Source organism: Peromyscus leucopus, chromosome 7 (genome assembly GCF_004664715.2).
Source record: "Peromyscus leucopus breed LL Stock chromosome 7, UCI_PerLeu_2.1, whole genome shotgun sequence".
In the NCBI taxonomy this organism is placed as follows: Eukaryota; Metazoa; Chordata; class Mammalia; order Rodentia; family Cricetidae; genus Peromyscus; species Peromyscus leucopus.
The window spans coordinates 1,392,173-1,416,219 of record NC_051069.1 but is presented as its reverse complement, the minus strand read 5'-3'; the positions used below and the strand labels follow the sequence as shown (position 1 = coordinate 1,416,219).

Here is a 24,047-nt window from a genome sequence, read left to right as displayed (position 1 = left end):
TTTGTGTATAGATATAAGTGTGGAGGGCCACTTAAATCAGTTTATCAGTCAGCTAGGGGATAGCTATGCAGGGTTAGCTGCTAAGAGCTAGCTTAGACCCTCAGAATGGAAGCGTTTGGAGCAGAAGGGGATTCCGCAGAAGGGGATCTATTTTAGCTACTGAATGGAAGAAATTTTATAGGAAAGAGACCAAATAACATGAGGAGCCAGCTCATGGTTGTCAGTCTGATACCAGGGGACTCCTGAGGGGAGATTGGGTAAGAGAGGTCATTCATTACTTAGATATTTATTCTCAGATTGGTTCAGCCCATTCACATTTGTCCTTTGCAGCACCATAATTCAATATCAGTTTGATTTCATTGTTGATTTTTACATAGTAAAGTCCAGAATTTAGGAAGGTCATGTGGTCTTTATGTGTTACCTGATTTTATCTGCAAAACATCCCCAGTTTTTGTTTGGCTTTATAACACAAGAAATAAATTCTTTTACATTTAGACTATAATAACTATGCAGTCCTGTAAAACAAACTGGAATTAAAGAGTGTATGCCTAATGAGATACTAAGAACTTAGTGTCTCAACAAGGTTACTTGACTAGTAAATGTGTTAGGAATTATGGCTTTGTTTTGTGTATATTGACTGTAGATGGGCCATCGGGTATAGAGAACAAATATCTACCTTGTTTGTCTTCTTGAAGAACAGCCTTTTGCTTGAAGGCTTTGGGAAGGGGAGAAGAGATCTTATTTCAACCAGGTGCCATTCCTCTGACTTGGGAGTTGTGCCCACCACCCTCTAGTCATCTCACTCAAGACCCACTCTTAGCTGCTATTGCAGAATTATGCAATATCAGTTTGATTCCAAAGGGCTCTGATGCTATTTTCTTTATAACACTATCCATTATTTCCTGGCCTAGCACTCAGTGGAGCCATTCTCTCTGACCATAAATCCTGTGCTTTAACCCTCCTGTGGCAACTCCTACTTAGGATGATTAATAATAATCATTACTTCGATTTATTGGATACTTTTCCTTGCTCATTTTTTATCTCTTCTATTGTAGCAGCCCCGAGAAGTATAATTTCCTCCTTTTTGATCTTTTTCACTCAAATCAAGAGTCTCTGTTCCTTTCCTGCCCGTACTTCCCTGTGATGGAAGACTAATCAGACTTATTTACAGTTTGCTAAGAGTGAAAGAGGAGCTGTGGTACCCTAATTTCCTCGAAATGAGTGTTGATTTTATTGATTTCATAGTAAATAGGAAAATGGGATCCATACTTTAAGCTGAATTTTGTTATAAAATGGCTTTATGATGTGTCAACATACAGCCCATACAGCGAACGTTTAAAAACTGCCTGGGTCATATAGTTATTTATGTTTCATCTTTACTCCAGTTTTACCTGCTAAACTGAAGAATGAGCCAAAAATGCAGATAATGATCAGACCTTGAGTTTTTGCCTTCAGTCAGCTCGTTCTGGTACTGTCGATAGTGAATGCATGGGTGAAATCTGAAATTCTGGTTAATCATAATGAGAGTGAGGGCTGTTTGCTGTAGTCACTTGATAAAAAAGGGGGTAGCTGAATGGATGGTGACAGGAAGCAGTGAAGTCAGCCCTTCACAAGGAACCTCTTGAAGACATTGCAGAGAACCCAAGGGATCTGTAAGTCTGATCTCATTTTATAGATACAGGAACCAATTACAGAAGAGTAAACTAACTTTTTTTCAAGGCTGTGTACTGAAATGGTGATAGAGCTGAGACCTGTTAATACAAGACTCAAGAGCATGTAATGTCACTTCTTAGAATCTACCTGTAGATCCCTGGGAGGAAAAGTGTTAGTGCCACTTCATGCTAATGTAAAGTTTTGTTGTTTGAATAAGCACCCACAGAATTTGTTACTATTGCGAAGTACTCAGACAGGTCTGCATGGTGTCTACATACACTGGAATCTGCTAGAATACAGAATGGAAACGTTCTATACAGTTTTGGATCTAAATGTTTAATACTCGGCTTATTTAAAGGGTTGCTGTTAATAATTCTAATGCAGTCAAATGCCCTAGCCTTGAGCTATACCCCAAACCCAGAGTAGTTCTGTGTGAACGTTAGAGATGGGAAGATGGTGTCCATTCACTCAATTGTGCATAAATTCTCACGTTATGAAAGAGCTCATTTTATTGTTACTGGGTATAGAAGACTTGCTACAGCTATTGAAATGCCCATGGTTGTTATCACCATGAGCTTGAGGTTCATATCACATATCTCGATTTCTGACACGTTAAGATTTTTTTTTTACTATAATTACATCATTAGACTTTATGTCCAGGATGTGCCAGAATATGAGAATCAAAGCTACATTAAAAATTTTTAAAGCTTTTCTAGTCTCTGCCTTTAAAAGTAATGTTTGCCTTGAAGTAATTACCCAAATATTTAAACTTTTAATTATCTGAATATTAATATCTCTCTGTGTCTCCATCTCTCTGTCTGTCTGTCTCCCCCATCTCTGCCTGTGTAACTTTATTAAATCCCCAACAAAGGACATAGGGAGTGGCTCAGTTTTTCACAAGTATCAAATCGATTTATTCTGTACTCTCCTCTAGGACAGAGGCCTTTCCTAATGTACCTACTGTGTGTACAAACCCAGCAGACATGAATGCACTGTTCAACCAAGTTCAGAGCACAATAGGATATCCAATTGTAAGACTCTCACATTCTTCGTGACCCAAGGGTTCAGAATGTATTCACCAAGATCATTGGGTGCTTCGTTTGAGCACTGAAGTGTGAGAGGCACCAGGTAGCATCTAGAGAGCATGGGTAGCCTGAAAAACTAGTTCTATACAGTAGTAAGTGAGTAGACGTATTTTATTTTAATTCTTAGATTTAACGAATATGAGAAGAAAAATGTTACAAATCATTGGAACGTGTCCTTGGTAATTTTCCTTGAAATGAGGCCAGCAAGTAGCTCTGTGTGCATTGTTAAGGAGTGAGCCGACCTGGCAGATGAAACAAGTGATAGAGCCAGTGACACTGGAAAAGATTAGGACGGTGGCTCTCAGAGGACTGGCCCTGGTGACAGGATATAGAAGCTGGGGGACTCGTAGCACGGTCCTGAGAGCTATGAAGGGGCTCTAGTCATTAGTCCCCCCCAAGGGACCCGATAGAAGGTTCATCTCTCATGTTTTCCAGAAATCACCCAACTGGGGGTGTCCCTTGGACATATAGGAGCACCCATTGAGTTCACAGAACCCAGGGCCTTTTCTTTATTCTTTCCACTCAGTGTTCTCTTGAGAAAAGTTCAAGAGCCAAGATACCCTGTGCTTCTTTGCTTAGCACTTCGTGAAACCAGCTGTGAGGACTGGAAGACTCAGTACCCTCTCTGTGCCAGCCTTTAGCTCTGTGTGTATCAAATCTGTGAACAGATTGTCAAGTACATTTTATTCTCCATAACTCAGTCTCTTAGGACACAATTATCAAGTCAGGTTTACTCCCCATAAGATCAGCCTCTAAAGCTATTGTCTACATTTGTCTTTCCTTGCTTTCATTTTTCAGTAGCTTTCAACATTACATGATACCCTTACAATCTTGCATATGTAGGACAGAGATGGGGGACCTATGAATCACTGTGTTGTGCTTATGTGGGTGACTAGAGAATTTGCTCTGAACCGTCCATTTCCTCCAGTTGTGCTAAAGTAAACACTGTGTTCTTCAATTCATCTTCCCTTTACTTCTTGCATCCATCTGTCCTCATCTCAATGACTGACCCACCTCCAACTCAGTGCTTTGAATTGGGCCACTTGAGTGTGTCACCTTAGCTAAATCAGAGCTTAGTGTGGGAGCTTTTCTTGCCAATGGAATTCTATAGAGTATCCATCAGTGTTGCTGCTCCTGGTGGAAGCCCTTGCCATAGAGTGATGAACTGATGGACAGCAGTGACTTCTGCTGGCGCAGCTGATGGTATCTATTCTGAAGATTTGTAAGGTGTCTCCATACAGAATCGGTGTAGTTTAGTTGGTTTTTTGTTTTGTTTTGTTTGTTGTTCTTTGTTTTTCTGAGACAGGCTTTCTCTGTGTAACAGCCCTGGCTGTCCTTGGAACTAGCTCTGTAGACCAGGCTGGCCTTGAACTCACAGAGATCAGTTTGCCTCTGCCTCCCGAGTGCTGGGATTGAAGGCGTGCGCCACCGCTGCCCAGCAGATTAGTTGATCTTGGTTGATTAGTACCACTTGGACTAAATATTGTCGTCCTATGGGTAGTTCCTGCATATCAGTTCCCTGTCCCACCTGCTCAAAGCCTGCTTTCCTTCTTTCCTCCGTTTAAGCCAGTTATCTGTTAGACAAGGCCGAGACACAAGGCAAAGATTGGGGAAAGTTTGGCAATAACATGGCAGTGACCTAATCCCCTTGATCGTCATAGTGTTCCTCAAACAACTAAAATAACGAAGGACCCAATAGAAAAGGGGCAAAGGTTTTAAATCAGAAGGAAAAATTGAAAATGGCTAGTACGTTCATCCTTAAATATCATTAAACACGATTTAAAATCAAATGCAAAACAAGTTGCCATTTCCCAGCTTTCATATTGGCTAAAATTCAGATATTCAGAAAACTGATTAAAGAGTAGAAACCGTAGCATGTTGTTAGAACTTTTTATAATTTTTTTATACAAGATGAGTTGGCAAACATTTGTGAAAACATTAAAGACACATACACTTTAATCAACAAGTCCCAAAGATATACTAAGGTACACAAAGTGTTATCTTTGCATTGTCTGCAGCAGTATGAGCAGAGGTCACCTAGTACTGTTACTGAGCACGGGACTGAGTCCAGTTAGCTTTCCATGAGAATGCCGGGAGGGGTGGAGCTTGATCACACCTGTGGTGAGAACCTTCCACATCAACTCCTGCAGAGAAAGCCTTGGGGAAACAAAGGCAATAGATGGCAGCTAATTTAGAGAAGGACTAGAGATGGGGGCGGGGAGTGAGAAGGGGGGGGACGGGGGAGCAGAGAGACTTTATTTCAAAACCATAATTTTGAACTTAGACGAAACAACCCTGGGTGATAAACGTCAGTAGTTAAGATGTGTTGAGAGACAAAGATTAACAGCTTAATGAGTCATTTATCTCTGTCTCCCCCACGCCCTCCGGTCCCCACCTTCACCCTCAGTGCCAATGGTGAGGCTTCTCTGAGTATTAGCTGGAGCCTCACTTTCCTTGGGGCTTAGGGGTGCTGCTTTTAGTCAAGTAACCAGAGTCCATCAGCAGAAGGAAACAAAGACTTGGTCCAACGAGCTTTTTAAAGTACCCAGAGAAAAAGCAACAGCATTTTTCTAAAGAATTTGATTTGGGCTTCCTAGACCATTGTTGGAAGTCCCTACTATTCCTACAAGATACTCAAGGCTGGTCAATGTTTCTCGAGTTTTTCCTCCAAGCCCCTAGGGATTCAAGGGCACCCTCTTGTCATACCTCACTGAGGTGGAACTTTGGACCTGCCCACGTCCCCAAGACCCAGGTTGTGCCTGTGACAACTGCATTGAGTGAGGGAATATGTCTTACTTTTCTTCCTCACGTTTTCCAGCTGCCCAGCATAAAAAAATGTGCTCACTAGCATTTCACTATTAGTGGCTTTTAATTTTGAAAAATACCCAGTGAGCTGTTTAAAAACTTGAGGTACTTGAGCATTTAAATCAGCTAACTATTCTATTTGAGTTAATATTGAACATAAAATTGAGTTTTTAATGTGTTCCAGTTTTAAGTTTCCTCTTTTAATCCTGCTTTGCGTATCATAAGCTTGTCCTTCATCTTGTCGTAGATGTCCTCTCCTCTGGCATCCTGTCCACGTGGTAGGTTTGTCTGTAGCCACCCCCACATGAACACATGCCAGGTGCCAGCTTTGGTGCGTGGTGACTAGGATGTGCTTCAACTTTATTTCTGGTTCGCGGCCACCTGAGTCCTCCCTCTGAATTCCCCCTGACCTAACCCGCTTTGTGGAGTGATGGCGCTTCTTGTTTTCCAGATGGCGACTATTTTACTTTCACAAGACACGAACCCATTGGCGTGTGCGGACAGATCATCCCCGTGAGTGTATCTTCTCACACTTCGTATTTATTTTCATTTGACCCAGTTCTCTTCAAGACACATAAAACACGGTCCTTGGTGATGTGTGTTTTCCATTACTGGGAAGAAAAACTTGAGCTCATGTTGTTGACATATCTCTAACAGCCTCCCAGTAAATGCTTATTTGAACAGGTGAATAGAGTTTTGGGCCTATTACCATGAGTTGAGTTCTCAAGTCACGGAATTCTCCTGATAAAAATAAGCAAAGCAAAGTACAGTGTATGAATAACCCACCCTTGGTTATGAATGTCTGTCTGCTTGTGGGAAACTAATATGTGGTTGTATTTGCTTGTTTGTGTTTTAGATTGGCAACTCATCTTTCCAGCATATTGTTTTATATGGTCTCTTAATCCCTTTCTTCCCACTGTCTGTTTTCACAAGACTCTAGAGAGAAGATGCTTCAGAAGACACAGCAGTACAGTTAACATCACAGTCAAAGTTGAAACCGTCCCCTGCTGTTTCCTATCTTGTAAAGAAAAATAGATGTAGTGACTAGTGTTTGGATTGGAACATTAAACACTGTTCTTCGCTCTCTCCCATACACACCCTTGGCACAATACAAAGAGTCACTCAAGCTTCTAACAGTACTATCTCATAGTTCTGGCTGGGATTTCAGCAGGGAGGGGGGCGGGGTGCTGACATCAAACTCCAGTATAGATAAGACAAGAAGTTTTCTCTTGCAAAACAGAGAGAAATGACTCAAGAATAATCTTTGAGTTTGGGACCAAAGATTCTTAGGGGCTTATTAATATTAGTTCAATTAGTCAGCTCTGGTTTATTTGTGACCTTCATTAGAGAATGAAGAAAGGAAAGAGAAAGGTTTGAAGTTCTTCCTCTCCTCCCCTCAGGACCCCCGTCCCTTGCCGTGGTTGCTACCTTTTCTGTAAGCATCAAACCTGCTCCTCTTGTGCTCCCCAGATCCTCAGAACCACAGCTTTCCTCACAAGGCAAGAGCGCTTGTCAACCCCTCCCTCAATTACTGCCTCCAAGATTTACACACTGTAGATGGAATTAAAACATCACCAAGGACTCCTAAGTTTATAAACAACTAAGGGGGAAAGAAATTGGGTGTTTGGTGAAGGCAAGACACTTGTATATTTTTGCAGCTTGCAAGAGCCAGTGAGAATCCTTCAAGGGTGGCAGCTGAGGTGCCTCAGGCACAGACACAGTGTGGCCAGGGGCTGGGGCCGGGGACCAGGGGTGCTGTTTCCTTCCTTACTGAAATTATCAATGACACTTGATAGTAAGGAGTCCATGCCTGAGCTTATGACCATACAAGCCTACTATTCTACTAAAGTCATTTAAACAGTGTTAATCCCCACGTTCATATATTCATAAAGATGCTTTAGTTTGGTTTCCATGGTGTTTTTTGCAGTAGGAAGGAGGCTGATAAAATTTTTGTATACTCATTGATAGGTACATTTTTTTATACAATTTATAGTTGTACGTTTTATGACAATACATGCAAACATGCCACATTGAAATTCACATGGCCTTAATGATAATTGATAGCTAGGATTTTAGTTTCTTGTTGATATACATAAAACATTTTTCATGCCAATGTGAAAATCTTGGTGTAAAAATCCTAAATTTAAGGGGGGAAAAACTCACATATTGAAACTTGGAACAAAGCCCAATTTTAGAAATATGTAAACAAAATAAAAAGTAGAGCTAAACAAAAATAAAAAATGACTCCCTACCCCCTTTCAGCAGGAGCTTGCTTTAGGTGGATAGTGGACGTGTAATGCGTTGACCAGAGAGAAAGAAATTTTCAAGGCCAGTGCTGTTACCCTCTTCAGAGTGATGATGCCATCAGAATCCCAAAGGTCTACACTTGGCAGTGGAGAAGATTTATGTTCAGGACAATTTTCAAAATCTGACAAACTGACAAGTCACAGCTTGAAAAAAAAGTCATGGAGAAAGTTCCCCCGTCTACTAACTTCGCTCTTCCCTTCCAGTGGAACTTCCCCCTGCTGATGTTCACCTGGAAAATCGCTCCCGCACTGTGCTGTGGTAACACAGTGGTGATCAAGCCGGCAGAGCAGACACCGCTCAGCGCCCTGTACATGGGAGCCCTCATCAAGGAGGTAGGCAAAACAGACTGCAGGGGCCTGCCTCGCCTCCTTCATGTGGAACCTGTGAAGCAGAGCCCAGGCAGCCTGAAAGGGGATGTTCACACGCACCATCCTCCAATGTGTGTTTCTTAGGCTGGCTTTCCACCCGGAGTCGTCAATATCCTGCCGGGGTATGGACCAACAGCAGGGGCGGCAATAGCTTCTCACATTGGCATAGACAAGATTGCGTTCACAGGCTCTACTGAGGTAAGTACCTGAGAGACCACGGGCTGAGAGACAGTCCCACGAACGAGCAAAGGGGATTGCTGGAAACGCAGGTGTAGGGGTGCACATTTTTAATCTCAGCACCGGAGAGGCAGAGATGGCAGATCTCTGAGACTGCTTGCCAGCCATCCTGAGCTACTTGGCAAGTTTAAGGAGCGGGAGGGGGCTCTGCCTCAAATAAAAAAAAAAAAAAAAAAAGGACAATTGCTTCTGAGGGATGACAGACAGTTGAAGTCCTCTGGTGCACATGCACATGCACATACATATACACAATAAATACATAAATAAATGCTGCAAATAGTAGCCATAGGCTCGACACCCACCGTGAGTCCCCAGGCCCCTGAAGGGGCACCCATCAGTTTGTATAGCACTGAGTGTGAAAGCAGAGGTGCACGCTGACTCTATGTGATTCTGTCTGTGTAAAAACTACCTCAGAGGTTGGGGCTCTGGACACTTTTAGTCAAGAATATAGGACAGAAGCAAGTAAAGAAGCTGGAAATCCGAACTGGTGTGTAGTGGAGATTCCAGGGTCTGCTTTCCCCTTCTCTCCATTTCCCCAGGTTCTGTGGGTACAAGTGCCTCTTAAGCCATAGGGTGCAAAGCTTTCTGGGAAAGGCCAGATACTAAGTGCTGGAGACTGCAAGCAATAAGATCTCTATTGAATTACTCCACTATGCCCAACTGGTGCCAAGCATGCATGATATATATACTAATGAGTGAGGAGGCTGTGTGCAAGTAAAACTTTTTCATAGATGCTGAAATTTGAATTCTATGTCATTTTTTGTACATCAAAAAAGTCTTATTTTTTCCACATAGTGAAAAATGTAAAGACTGTTTTTATCTAGAAAGTCCTATCAAAAACAGCAAGGCCAATATGAGTGGCGGTTTACAGATTCCTGATCGTCACAAATCTGCTGTTCCGTCATGTCTGTGATTCAGGTTCAGATGATATAAGAGTTTTCAAATGTCATTAGAGACTAGATGCTGAAGAGTGCCTGCACCTGATTAGGATCAAATTGGATAACGGAACTGGAAATGTTGTTCTCATTCCCTTTCTGTGAGCTCACACTGCTCCAGAGCTACAGGGGTCCTTGCTGGAGCCCCCCGGATGACAGCAGCACAGAATGTAGGATACCCTCAGCTCTGCGGCGGTGTAGCCTAGTAGGAAGAATGAGAGCTGTGTCTGTCAACTAGAGTAGGAGATGGAAAAGAAACAAATGTAATCGGGTTTAGTAACATATTTAACACCATGTTTATAAAACATTATTTCAGCCTGTCACTGTAGAATTGGTAACTCCATATTTGACGTTCTCTTTTTCCTATGTAGTCTTTGAGATGTGGTGTATGATTTACACTTCTAGCCCAACTTAGTGCCATTATCCATGTTGCAAGTGGTCCATAGCCACATGTGTTGGTGGCCCGCATACCTGACAGCAGCTCTAGAAGCTTCCTAAAGTCAGGTGATGCAAAGTTAATGATAATTTAGTTAAATGGACTCTTAGTGATTTTGTATAAGATTAATAGACTTCGATGACAATTTACAGTTAAAATGATTGAATTATATTTGTTGAGAGTTTATATCCTCTGTTTCCAACCTTTAATTTGACTTGTACTTGCTATCATAATTTCGCAGTGTATGAAACATATGAACCCAAGTGTGGACGTAAAGGGAAATGTTCTTCCTGGATGCGCTGAGTTTATTGCTTTAGAAGTATTTGCTAAAGACTAGATGCTAAAGAGCACCTGCATCCCATTAGGACCAGACTAGAAAATAACATCTATAAAGCAAGCCATTGGAAAGAATCCTGAATTAAAGACTGAGGCAAAAATGCAGGCAACCTTTAAACAGAATCACAAGAAACCTACATCTTTATCTCATATGACTATGGTTGACAAAAATCTTGAATAAATTACTTCCGAACAGAATTAACAGTATCTACAAAGGATTATATACCACAACCAAAAGAAATTTATCCAGGAGTGAAAGTTTGGTTTAATATAGAGAAACAATCAATTTAATACTCCGTATTAGTAGAATAAAAGACTAAAGCTACACAATCATCTCAATAGACATAAAAAAGCACCTGACAAAATCTGCCCAATACAGAAATTTATACACAACTGTTTATAACATTATTCCTTAAAGTAGAGACAACCCAAATGTCTATCAAATGATGAGTTGACAAAATGTAATAAAGCCACAGATGTTGTATCATTCAATAATTTAAAAAGGGAAAGAAATATATATAACATGAGTCAACTGTGTAGGCATGGAACTTAAAGAATTTGGTAATGATGGGCTATGTATTTTATGATCATAGTTAATTGAGAAGTGTCTAGAAGGGGTAAATGTACAGACTCAAAGCAGATTAGTGATTTTTAGGGGCTAAGATGAATGACTGTGAATGGATATGAAGTTTCTTGTGGCTTTGTTATAATGTCCTCTATTTAGATAACTGTAATCATTGTGGGAGTTGCACAGTTCTGTTAATAAACTAAAATGCCTGAATCACATACATCAAAAGGAATGTCCTAGAGGGCATGAAAGAATCTCAATAAAGCTGTAGAAAATGGATGATTCTGATGTTGGCTTTGAACCTTGGAAATTAACAGTCAACACTGGTTGGGCAAATACTTCTTAATGCCAGCCAAGTACTGGTCATCCTACCACATCTCCTCAGCAGCTGAAGAAGGTGCAGGGGTAAGCTAAGCCCAGCTGGGAGGTTAAGTTACTCGCCCTGCTACATGCTCGTACATTACAAGGCTGTAGGCCATACCCAGAGTCCCTGCGGCAGACAGTGCTGCACCGCTTCTGACTGCAGGCTTGTACGTGCCTGTAGCAGGCAGGCTTCATTGAACTCTGGGATAGCATCTCACAGAGGGCATTTATTTCTTCATTTATTGTTTGTTGTTGTTTGAAATAGTCTTCCTCTGCATTCTGCAGGCCAGGCTGGCCTCAAACTTATGACAATCCTGCAGCCCTAGGCTAGAAAATTCAAGGCATACAGATGTGAACCACGAGGCCCAGCTCTCAAAAAACACAGTTTTTAGATGATGCAAATTCTTCAGTGGAAAACTATTTCATTTCAAGAAGCATTTAAAAGTATTTATTTCTGAAAGACTTTCACCAGTGTTCCAATTCATTTTTTTCTAAAACTCAAATTAGGATTCATCTTCAGTACCTCCGTTGTTTGATCTGGGACAGGTCATTTATCTACCATTTTCTGACACAACAATTAAAGTTCGATCCCCAGCTATCTTAAGTCATTTCACTAACCTTTACTGAGGACCAAGTTACCATATACTGTTGGGATTTGGGGATGCACCAGTGAAACATGCATGTCAAGGTAGCCTACAGGACAGTCTCTGAGCAGCTCTTAGAATGGTGTGGAAGCACACAGCAGGAGATGACATCAGACTGTTTCCTTTAAATTTTCCTGCTTTTAAAGATGCATTCTAATAGAATAGAACCCAAAATTTCCCTGTGAATTTACCTTGTATCTTGGGCATCTAGAGAAATTTCACTCTTCAAGATATTTAAACTTGAATAAAAAGTTACTTCATTAAAAAATAAAAAGTGCTTTTTGAAAATAACATCATTTCCCCTCCCTTATTTTTTGAGATGGATTCTTTTTCAAAAATATTTATTTCTTTTTATATGTATGAATATTTGTCTGCATGTATGTATGTGCATCACATGCATGCAGTGCTCACAGAGGCCAAAAGAGGGCGTCATAATCCAAGAACTGGAGTTATAGATGATTGTGAGTCACTATATGGGTGCTGGAAACCAAACTCAGGTCCTCCGCAAGAGCAGCCAGTGCTCATAGTCATTGAGTTGAGCCATTCTCCAAAAAGGAAAACAAATGTTTAAGGAAATGGTAATTCTACCTCTTAATTCTGTTATGGTTATCTCAGCTGGGAAGGATTTGGATCTACTTTCCTTTTAATCTTACCACTGAAGAAAATGAAACTGCAGGTTATAGGAACCAAATTGTGAAGAGACCATGGAGGAAAGGACCCCAGCTGTGGAGACCCCTGTGAGCAATGTGTTGCTTGACATTAGTGTGCAATCAGTGACGCTGGTGTTAGTCATGTCTCAGGATCAATTCCACATGCCAGGACCAGGATCTTCTGAAAGGTCAGTGCATACTTTTCTGCAATGCACAATGAAAGGTTAGCTTTTGATGCATCCTGGCAAGAACATGCAGGTATTTTTGTTTTTGTTTTTGTTTTTTGTTTTTTATCTTTCCAATAGTTCTACTTTTGTCAGACATTTAAAATTCCCAAACTTCAGATTACATACCAATCCAGTACCCGTTCTGCAAAGTTTCTTCAAGATGATGTGGAAGATGGGGAAGGGAGCCAAACACAACCTTGAAACTGACCACACCTGGTGGGACCTCCTGAGGAGTCAGTATATGTCTGATTTCCTAATGTCATCCACAGTTGATGGTCTAGCCTGCACCAGATCTCATCACCCAGTGACTGGTGAACATGGGACCTCCTTGTTCTTGCTGGGTTACTTCACCTTAAAGAGTATAAAGTATGTGAGAGTAGATAAGTGATGAGATTTTTCTCTGTCACTGTTTCCCTCAAATCATCATCCTAGTCCTCGGCTTATGGTACTCAGCCACATTGGACCACATTAATTTCCATCAGCAAAACTATGCAGTGATATAACAAGCAAAAATCATGTCTGAGTTGAACAATTCATGATCAGTTGAATTAGCATTGTGGTAAGCAAAAACTCTCCTAGAATTCTATATTCACTTAGGAAGTTAATCTATTTCAGCTCGAGTTAATATCCCTTGATCTTTTACTTAGAAAATAAAGCACTACTCAAGAACACTATCGATGCACTGTACTTTGCCTCGCTCTGGAAAGCAGTAGATAAAGTTGTACTTTTTCGGGAAGAAATTCAAACATAGGGTTCAAATTACACTAAGAAGAGCAATTAAGATTACATATGCCAGATTTGTATGTGAAACCTCAACTTGATTTAGATGCCTATTATGGTTGTACGAATTTCGTCACAGGACTTGTTACTGTGCAGTCTTTGCAGTCCTCAGATTTCCTGTCTGCAGATTAGGAATGATTGTTACCTACTTCGTGCCTTGAAAGGGTGAAAGAAAGTGCAGTGGAATGTTTGGTGTGGCGCTGGTTCTTAGCAAAGTGTCAGTGAAGATGAGCCACCATTGTTACTTGGGATTTTTGTTTGTTTGCTTTGTTGTTGTTGTTATTTGTTTGAGACAGGGTTTCCCTGTGTAACCCTGGCTGGTCTAGAACTCTCTGTAGTTGGAGGAAGGCTGACAGAGATCCACATCTTGAGTGCTTGGATAAAGGAGAAAGCATGTGCCGCCATAGCCAGCTGTTTGCTGTTTTGTTTGTTTGGGAGGGGATCTTACGGGGTGGGGGATTGAGACTGGGTCTTACTTTGTAGCCCTGGCTGTCCTGGAATTTCGCTATGCAGACCAGGCTGACCTCACATCCACAGAGATCTGCCTGCTTTCCTCTACTTCCTGAATGATGGAGTTAATAGTGTGTACCAGCACTCCAACTTTCTATTTATTTCTGAGTGACATTTGTAGGACAATCTATGCTTGGGGAAGTACGGTATAAAACAGTGGTTCTCAACATTCCTAATTCTGCGAGCCTTTAGTACAGTTCCTTGTGTTGTGGTGACCCCCAACCATAAAGTTATTACGTTCCTACTTCTTAACTGTAATTTTGCTACTGTTATGAATCATCATATAAATATCTGGTATGCAGGATATCTGATGTATGACCCCTATGAGAGGGTCTTTTGACACCCCCCCAAAAGGGGTCATGACCCACGGTTTGAGAATCATTGGTATAATAGAAGAGCCAATGGATTCTCCCAGACAAGGGTTAGGACCCAGCTTTCTCACGGTATGATCTTGGCCTCCTTCCTGTCCTTCATTTTTCACGTTTGGCAGGCTTGTAGTAACTCTGTACAGGCTTATTTGTGGGTTGGGACAATACATTTGGAAGGTCTACCGTTATTGCTTGGCACGTTGAAAGATTTTAGTAAACACTAGTTGAGTATGAAACTTCCATTTGCAAAGAATGTCTGTCGAAGGCTAATTCCCACTCTCCTCTGGCTGCTTCACTCCCCTTTTGTTTGTTTTGTGGCTTGCAGAAATAGTTTACAGATATTTTTGGCTTCTAGTAAGCAGTGTATGTGTGTTTCTCTTCTGTTTCATGTTTTGGAAAATTGACCAAGTGCTAGCTTGCATAATAAGCTTTTTTTTTTTAAATCCTTTAGGTTAATTAGTGGACTGCTTAGAATGTAGCCCAGGAAGAGAGTTTGGTACCCATTGAAAAATTCAGTTAGGATTCCTTGCTGTGGTCTAGAGTAGGGGCCACTCTTTCAAGCAGGGTTTGCCAAAATGAGATTCTGTGGCAAGGGGGACTTAGGAAGAAGAAACACGTACTGTAGATACTGTTGCATTCAGCAGTTGTTCAGGAGCACCTCGCTGTGGTGCTGGTGAGGCCTCATTCAGATTCTGGTTGCAGGACTTCACCCAGAGTTTCTGGCCTAAGCTGAAATTGGCAGTGAGTCTAGGAATCCTCATTTTAATAAACTTTTCTAGGAATTCTTCACCCATGGTCAAGAGTCAGTGGTTTGCTAGGATTGGATTAGATGGGTCACACTCCACACCCCACTTAGAACTTCACAATGCTGAGTGTGTTGATTGTGCTGAAACAAGATGTGTATACATGGAAGGCCACCCACATCGTCTTCTAGAAGCACAGTTTCACCGCAGCCCTTCTTCCAGGCTCTTCCCACATGACCCAGTGCTGCTCAGCAAGCTCTGATGAGCTCCCGTGCTGTGACACCTGACTTGTTTGGAGTGAAAACCTTAAGTGTTGCCTCCTTATGCTCCAGAAATCACAGATTATTCAGCACGGATACAGTCTTAGTTTTGCTTCTGTTTTCCCCTGAACTTCTTCTACTCCTTTTCATCATTCCTTCCAGGCTCTGATTATGTTAAATTTTAATTTATTTATCCCCAGTGCATCTATTTTACTTTAAAAACTATTAAGCCATACCTTAGTCAGTCACATAGGTTCAAAGTAATTTTCATGCTAGTAGTCCACAAAGGACAACCAAGAGCTATATGGCACAGTTAACCTATACCATAACATTTTACTTGCTTAGTACATTGTTGCTAATGGGTTTATTGAGGCATAGTCTAGGTCCAGTAGATCTCATGTATTTAAAGTGTAGAGCATGGTACAGCAGGCATGTGGAGCCATCCACCTATGAGAGCACAAACTCACTCAGAGTGCATGCAGTCACCACACTTAGAAGTCTTCTCCCATCTCCCTCCATCCCAGTCCCTACACTTCTGGGTACTTTATACTTTTTGACTAAGTTACTTTCATTTTCTACAAGTTTATGTGAATGGACACTGACAGTATCAATAGCTAGTTTCTCTCAGAATAATTAATTTGAGATTCACTTGTGTTGCTGTATATTTCTACTGATTCTTACTGCTGAACAATATTTCATTTTATGTATAGATCACAACTTGACTATCCTGTCAACTGTTGATGGACATTTGAGTTGCTTCCAGATTGGGTTTAGTACAAATAAAAACCTTTTCATGGACAAATCTTTCCTGTTTCCTCCCCTAACCTGTGTGTGTGTGTGTGTGTGTGTGTGTGTGTGTGTGTGTGTGTGTGTATGTATCTAGGGATAGAATGGCTATATCATGGCAGATTCTCATACCATTTTATATTTCTATGCAATGGAAACACTTACAACTCCCCTACATCTTCACCAGCATTTGATATGGTTAGTCTTTTTAATTTAAGCCATTCAGATAGCTGGATGGTATTAATATCAGTGTGGTTTCATTTAGAATTCTCAACAATTAAGCATTTTTCTTTTATATATTTGTCACTATGCACTATCTTTGGTGGGATTTCTTTTCATCTTTGCCCCGTGGGAAGGGGAATATTGTTTTCTTACTTTTGAATTCTGGGTACAAGTTGTTTATATTTTGCAGCTCTTTCCTACAGTCTGTGGTCTCTCTCTAATCGTCTTAACAGTAGTTTGGAGGAGACCAGTTGCTCTTGGGCTTGATGAATTCTAGTCCAGCAATATTTTTTTTATAGATCAGGGTTTTGGCACTATGTCTAAGAAACATTTACCTGACTTAAGAGCTCAAAGATTGCCTCCTATTTCTCCATGTGAGGATTTTTGGTTTTGCTTTACATTTAGGTATATGCACTTTTGAGTTAATTCTTGTGTTTGTTATGAGGTAGAGATTGGCATTCCTTCTTGTTAATATGAATGGCTGTAGCTGCCACTACTTCTTGAAAAGATGCTCTCCTCCACTGCATTACCCTGTGTCTTTCTCAAGCATGAGTATCCATATTTGTTTGGCTCTTTCTAGACTGTTCTATTGCACTTGTCTGTGTTTCCATTCACCGACACCACATGATTTTGATGGCAATAACTTTATAAAAACAGGAGAAAATACTCAATAACTGAGCACTCATGCTTAAAAGGTGGAGATAGTCTGTGGGAAAGAGAGGTAGAGGGAGTGTTGTGGTTTGAATAAGATAACCCAAACCAGCTCATCTTTTTGAATGCTTAGTCACTTAGGGAGTAGAATTGTTTGAAAGGGTTAGAAGGATTCGGGTGTAGCCTTGGAGGAGGTGTGTCACTGGGGACAGGATTTGAGGTTTCAAAAGCCCATACTAGGCTCAGTCTCTTTTTCTCTCTTCCTGCTGCTTGTGGATCAAGCTGTAGCTTCAGCTACTGCTCCAGTACCCTGTGTGCTGCCATACCCCCCACCATGATGATAATGGAATAAGCTCTCCTCAATTAAATTCTTTTAGAAGAGTTGCCTTGGGTAGTGTCTCTTCACCATAGTAAAACACTGAATAAGACAAGGAGGAAGCCAGGATGGTTTGGGAAAGGGAATCAGGTAGAAGTAGACCTGTGACGTGCTTGGCTGGTCGGAACATGTACCACACTGAGAACCACACTCCAGTGCACATTGTTTCAGCTAACTTTTTCCCATCGAATATACATTTGCTATTTCTCAAGGAGGTTTATGTTCATTTAAAGGGGAACCAGTTCTGTGGCTTTTGAGGTATCTTCTTGTTTTCTCCCTGAATGACATCAGTGGCAGATGTCACGGGACCTTATCTAGAACATGAAAATCAAGTTGTAACTCATCTGTTCTTTTTGGACTTTGTTGATTACTTGGGAAATCACATAGATTCTTCTACATCGAACATGTCACTTAAAAGTAGATTTGATCATAGCTTCTGTTAGGATCGCTCCAGGGATAGGGAACCTGTTGACACATCACAAAACATCTGCAACAGTCTGAAACTAGAAGCTTAGTTGAAGTGGCTGCTTTCCATTTTACTTTAGCAAAAACCTTCAGAAAGCAAACAGTACTCTGATTCAAGACAGGATTAACTCCTCCTTATGTAGCTAAATACATAAGCAGTATGTGTAAATATTTAATAAGTGACTATGAAAGTCCTCTTATAAACACAGAGTCAATAAACATCTTCAACAAAGTACAGGAAGACGGTTTGCATTTTGTTTGATATGATGTATTTTTTTCATTCAGTTAGAGTAGCAAAACCATGATTTCATCATTAGTCAACAAGATAGTAGGGAGACCATCAAAGCAGACTACAGGAGAGTCTGACTGATGTGTGCCAGGCCAATGTTTGTAGCTAACAGCTGTGTTGCCACTGATGCTAATTCACGCAGTGGGGTTCCCCTTTCATTTCCCAAGCTGGGTGACTGTCCTGTTATATGATGCAAGCCCATTGCGCTGCTGGAGTGATGAATTAGGTCAGCTCTCTTCTCTCTCTGGCCTCATCCCTCATAGGCAGGTTGTGGTCTGGAACAGTTTCGGCCTTTTTTTTTTTTTTTTTTTTTCCTTAAAACAGAACAAAACAGCAAAGGTAATGAATCAAAGGATTTTTAATGAAAAAATACTAGTTTGATGTGACAAAATGTTCAACTGTATAGGTTTTTAATTGTGAACTTTCTTTTCTTTTTTAAAATTCTTCAGTCACGAATAGCAAAGACTAAGAGGATGTGTGCTTCTGTCTCTTCTGACTGAGGAAGTCTGGTTTCCTTGCTGATTTGCTGAAGCAGGAATTCTCTCCAGGCTGAGGCTGAATGGTCAGGTCCTAAGAAACCTGTCCCTGTAGCTCAGCTAGTTAGTGGGACATGCATCTTTCTGACTTGAGTAAATCGCACTTCTTCCTATCAAAGCAACGTAAGAAATCAAACCTTGAGTTTCTTCTTACTGATCTGAAATAAAGAAGTGTTATGGAACAGAAGGATGACGTGGAGCAGACAGCTGACTTAGACTAGGTTGGTCATAAGATCCTGTGCATAATGGTCAGACTCCTGCATGGCAGAGGATCCCCCCACCCCACCTCCACCCCCTGTCACAGCACATCCAGAGAAGAGGAGCCACCACAGAGAGAGGCTGTGGTGGGAAAAGCTCGAAGCTCCCTGTGGGCATTCTAGGTCCAGTCAGGCTCTGTTACTCCACAGGGACCCATCACTAAGTCATTCCTAAACCTCTTGGAGTCCTGATTTCTTCCACCTATAAAATGGAGGGATAACTCTTGCCTCTCAGAGTTGCTGTGAAGATGAAAATAATGTGTGTGAAAAAGAACAGTATAGGCCGGGTGGTAGTGGCGCACGCCTTTAACCCCAGCACTCGGGAGGCAGAGCCAGGCAGATCTCTGTGAGTTTGAGGCCAGCCTGGGCTACCAAGTGAGTTCCAGGAAAGGCACAAAGCTACACAGAGAAACCCTGTCTCGAAAAACCAAAAAAAAAAAAAAAAAAAGAACAGCATAGAAGAGGCACTCGGTTAACAGTATCATTAGAATGGAGCTGTGATGAGCGGGGACAGCTGTCCCCCAAGAGGGGTTTCGGCTTGTTTTGTTTTTTGACGCCCCTCCCCCAGGTTCTTTTACTGTTCTGGGAATTGAACCTTGGGCTTTACACATGTTAGGTGAGCACCCTGCCTCTGAGCTATGTCCCCAGCCTGCTCCCATGGTTCTTAGTGGTAGGATACATTTGAATACTCTTGGGTTCTTTGGAAAAACAGCCACAGCTATGAACCCTGAAGCCCAGGCTGTACGCTCTGAAGGTAGAGCCCAGACTCAGAAAAGGCTGTGAGTGCCTGGGCTCCCTAGGTACAGCCAGTTTTCCAGCTGTACAGCATCCCCTGCCTGAGATGTGAAGCTAGAGGAGGAAGAGGGAGCCCAAGACCCTGCTAGCTGCAAGCTCAGCCTGCAATGGGCCTTCTACAGCGTCTCACCTCTGTCACCCGCATGACCAGAGGTTTCACAAGCCTTGCTGGGGCTCACTGACTCAGCAAATGTGACTGAAAATTACACACACCCCCTACACACACACACACACACACACACACACACACACACACACACACACACATCAGCTAGAGCCCCTGCACTGACAAGTACAGTCTTGGAAGGAAGACAGACAGCTGGTAAGCTAGTACAGGGTGAGCGTTATGGGCAAGGCACGGTGGGATGGAAGGCGATGGGACCAAGGGAAGGTGGGAGAAGGAACTAGCAGCTCAGGAGGTGCCCCGAGGAGGTCTGTGAGGACTTGATCCAGTAAGCTGAGGGACGAAAGCCTTGCCTGCAGATGAAGGGGTTCTCGTTCAAAGACCCAGAGCCTGTTCCAGGAAGCGCATGTGGTTTTCGTGGGCTTCCAGTGGTAGATGGGTAGTGGAGAGAATTGTGGGAACAAAGGCCAGATGTGTATTCATGGTTGTATTGATTTCTATAATCTGCATAATCTGCATTTCACAGATAGTGTTTTCAAATTGCTGTTACCACAGAAAAGTTGCCTTGGGTTCTGATTCTTTCTGGTGAAAATCGAACAGATTAATTTGGTTTGTTTCTTGGTATTTCAGAAGGACAAGAAATGCACGCTACATGTATTTTTTTGCCATTTCCATCTAAGATGGAACCAGGAAGTACAGCACTGGAAGTCCAGAAGGAAGAGGAGAGAATCAGTCAGTGTATTTGGGGTATAGTAAGAAATGAACATATACTAGAGAAAGCGGGCATCTTCAGAAAGTGGACTGAGATCTTTTGTCCAGGTCTGTTTTCTGTTTCTGAAAAGGCATCTTAGCTCTGAGAAGGGACCCACCTTAATTAAGGTAATTAATTTGTGAAAATTTGTAACCAACTTCAGAAACTGTAGAGAGCAAACACCTTGTATGAACATGGCCTTAGAAAGCCTTTTGTGTTCTTTTTTTTCCCCCCATTTGGTCCTGGATAACAAATTATTTTCTTTGTGAAGAACCAAATTACCTTCACCTCACTGTCGCATTGCCGCGAACAGGATTCTGGAGTTCTGCGGCTCTTGTAGGGACACTCCTAATATCAATCTTGAAGTCTATTCAAACAAGTATGGGAGGCAGAGTTGGTCTGTGCCAACATTCCTGCTGAGAATTAGCCCAGTTTCACATGTGTGTGGGAACCCCCACTCACCACCGTGCCTGCTTGGGGAACACGGATCGAGCTGGAGTCTCTGCAGGGAGTACCGCCTTAGGAAACAATGATAGCCTCGCTATCGCTTACTCTTTCATAAGGAGGGTTGTGTGGGGAAACTCAAAACAGACCAGCTTTTCTGCTGGCCTCAACAGCTGTGGTGCTCTTGGGAAAAAGCTACTTCTGTTCCTTATGGCAAGAAAAACACAGTTTCTGAGTGAGTACAGGCCCCAGGAGTCCCATCTGTCCTTTTAAACTCCAGTTAACCAGAGTGCTAAGGGATGCATTTGCTGCTGGGTTGAGCTTTCATTCTGCAGGTGAAGAAGCTGAAGCCAGGGAAGGTGAAGGGGCCATTCCAAACTGAAGTTTGCTAGGAGCAAGCCCACTTCATAGTACCCAGGGCTTCCCTTCCCTCCTTCCCTCCCCTCCCCTCCTCTCCCCTCCCCTCCCCTCCCCTCCCCTCCCCTCCCCTCCTCTCCCCTCCCCTCCCCTCCCCTCCCCTCTCCTCCCTTTTCTCTTTTAAGGCAATCTCATCATGCACCTCTAGCCGGCCTGGAACTAGCTAAGTAAACCAGACTAGAGATCTGTCTGACTCTGCTTCCTGGGTGCTAGCTGTAAAGGTGTAGGCCATCGTGCCTGGCAAGCCTAGGATTTCGAATCCTTAGGGACCAAACTACTCCAGAAACCTACATATGGTTATGCTTACCAGGCACATCATCCCAGAGATGGGAAGGGGTGATAAGAGTGTGCTGTGAAACCTTTTCAGATTGCAAAAGATGACGGCCTGAAAACCAGGTCCTTATGCTCTATTTATGCCTTTTACAAGATTGTTTCCCAAACTGTATGACTTTTCTCTCTCTTTTCATCTGTACATTGCCTCTTTCATTCAAATTGGCCTAGCTTTCATACAGTGTGCCCATTATCTTGACGCTTAAGCCTCCTTTATACACAAGGCACTTCCCGCCTTCTGGACACGTAGGAAAGGGTGTGGAGCATGCTCCTGTGGAACTACACTCCAACCCTCCCACCTAAGAAGGGAAGTCAACCCCAGGGATTTGTCTTGTTTACAATCACTGCTCCTTAGACGTTCGAATCCCATAGGTTTAGCCTGACACCTTTCCGAGGAATTGTGTATGAAATACCTTAGCTTGATTTTCCTGGCTTGCAGACATGTTAGCACAGGTTCGCCCTGGTCTCTAATTTTAAGCACACCATTTTCCCCTGCTTTGGGCTTGCATTGGTTCTGTTTTCCCTTTGTAGTAATGGTAGTGAGGAATACTTCCTGTTTGGAGTCACTTAACCTCTCCCCACTCTCCAATCCATGGAAGAGTCACGTGTTGGCGGTATATTTGTCAGAGAATTTGATCTGTAAACTAAGAACACCTTGGGTAGGCCTATGATGCCTGCCCCTGCAATTGATGAAGATTGTTGCATCCTTGCCCTGTTCCATAGGGAAGGATCAGAGTGGCCTAACTGAGTGGGTTGTAGTGAAGACTCACATTAATGTAAAAGTACCTTTGTGGCTTAATCTATTTGGGCCTAGTATTAAATCAGAGCCAGGTTTTTCAAAGTGCACTTCAGAGCGAGCCACACTTGTTGGATACCTTCTAGGTTTACATGAGAGTCTCTCTGGCTGCACATTCCCTGTTGGTGAGAGACTAAGTCAGCCTTGCACCTGCCACAGAGTAGAACTGTGAGAATGCGCTGAATGAAGGCATTCTGTAGCAGGTGGATTTTTAGAATTGTTCTGTTCTCAGACCACCCCAGATGGAAGCGCCTCTCTCATTGCTACCAAATCCATCTCTCCTGGAGGCTGAACTACAACTTGACCTTTGTCCAGAAACAAAGAAGAAAGGCATTATTTACCCTATATTTGTCCCGCAATATTTATCATAAATAATCTTGGTTTCTAAGGAAAGGCTGGCATAGGAGAAATTATTCTCTGGTGATCATAGACTGTAAAGTTACTGGAGCCATGAAAATAATCATTGGCCAACATACCTAGTGGCGAAACCTGACCCCTCACAGAACAGTCTGGTGGTCCATTCATCCCTGATGAGTCAGGGAGTGAGGCTCAGAGAACAGCAGGCCAGCTAGGCTGGCACTTTCTTTACCGGCCCTAAGCATTTAGTCAACATCTTGCTCGGTGTAAAATCCATGGCTTCCCTTTCATGCAACGTCTTTCTTAAATACAGGAGCTGCTGTTCTCCTTTCCCATCAGTTTGGAGTGTGGTGATAAGATCTGGTGGTTTGTGACACACACTGCCTCCTTAGTGACATAGAAAAGGAGGCAGAACAGAGGACAGAACAGGGAGGGATGGGCAGGCCCCTAAGCTTGGCCTTACAGTCAGCCTGCTACTGAGCAGCTAGGTGACCTGCTAATTAATGTTTATTACTTTCTGACTCTTAAATCTGTTGTTCTCTAGAGTGAGATAATATGTCCCCCAGGGGCTTGTGGGCAGCATAAATGAATCAGGACATGTAAATGTCTGCCCTAGACTCACATTATGAATGACATGTTCATGAATTCCAGTAACTGTCTTCTTTGACAAATCACTTACTTATTTATCTCCCAAGACTTTAGAATGTACCCACATCAATTACAAAGAGCAGAGAGAGCCAAGCACATGGGAATTCCTCACAAGAGCAAGCAGTCACCAATGGCCAAGTCTTCAAGGACTACTCGTAGGTGATGGCGTGGAGTTAAAGAGCAGCTGGTTCTTGAACTGCCCATCGACAGGTTCCTCCCTCTTCCTAGTGTCTCAGGCGCTAGACATAATTTCTACTTTACACTGTTGTCTGCCAGACCAAAGGGCCAGAGACTGCCTTTGCATCTGTGTGTTTTCTTCTCAGAAGAGAGAGAAAGCATATTTGCTTTTCTGGAAACGTAGCCTTTAATGAGCCCAGGTATTCCTAGGTACTTCGCCTAGGGATACAAGAGGCCTAGCTGGAAGGATAGCCAAGGAAAACTTTGGCTGGTGAACCAAAATCAGTCTATTAATATTCAGAATCAGATTTTAGTATTTACTACACCTTAATGAGTAACATTTTTGTTCAA

General features: G+C 42.3%; 1 protein-coding gene across 1 annotated transcript in view; it reads left to right on the top strand.

The window, feature by feature from the left end:
* Aldh1a2 (aldehyde dehydrogenase 1 family member A2) overlaps positions 1 to 24,047 on the top strand; it is a 79,519-nt gene that overhangs the window by 39,164 nt on the left and 16,308 nt on the right. Inside the window, exons 5-7 of the mRNA XM_028865615.1 lie at positions 5,995 to 6,056; positions 8,054 to 8,182; positions 8,303 to 8,416. Coding sequence (XP_028721448.1) covers positions 5,995 to 6,056; positions 8,054 to 8,182; positions 8,303 to 8,416 — 305 coding nt within the window. The remainder of the gene's footprint in view (positions 1 to 5,994; positions 6,057 to 8,053; positions 8,183 to 8,302; positions 8,417 to 24,047) is intronic.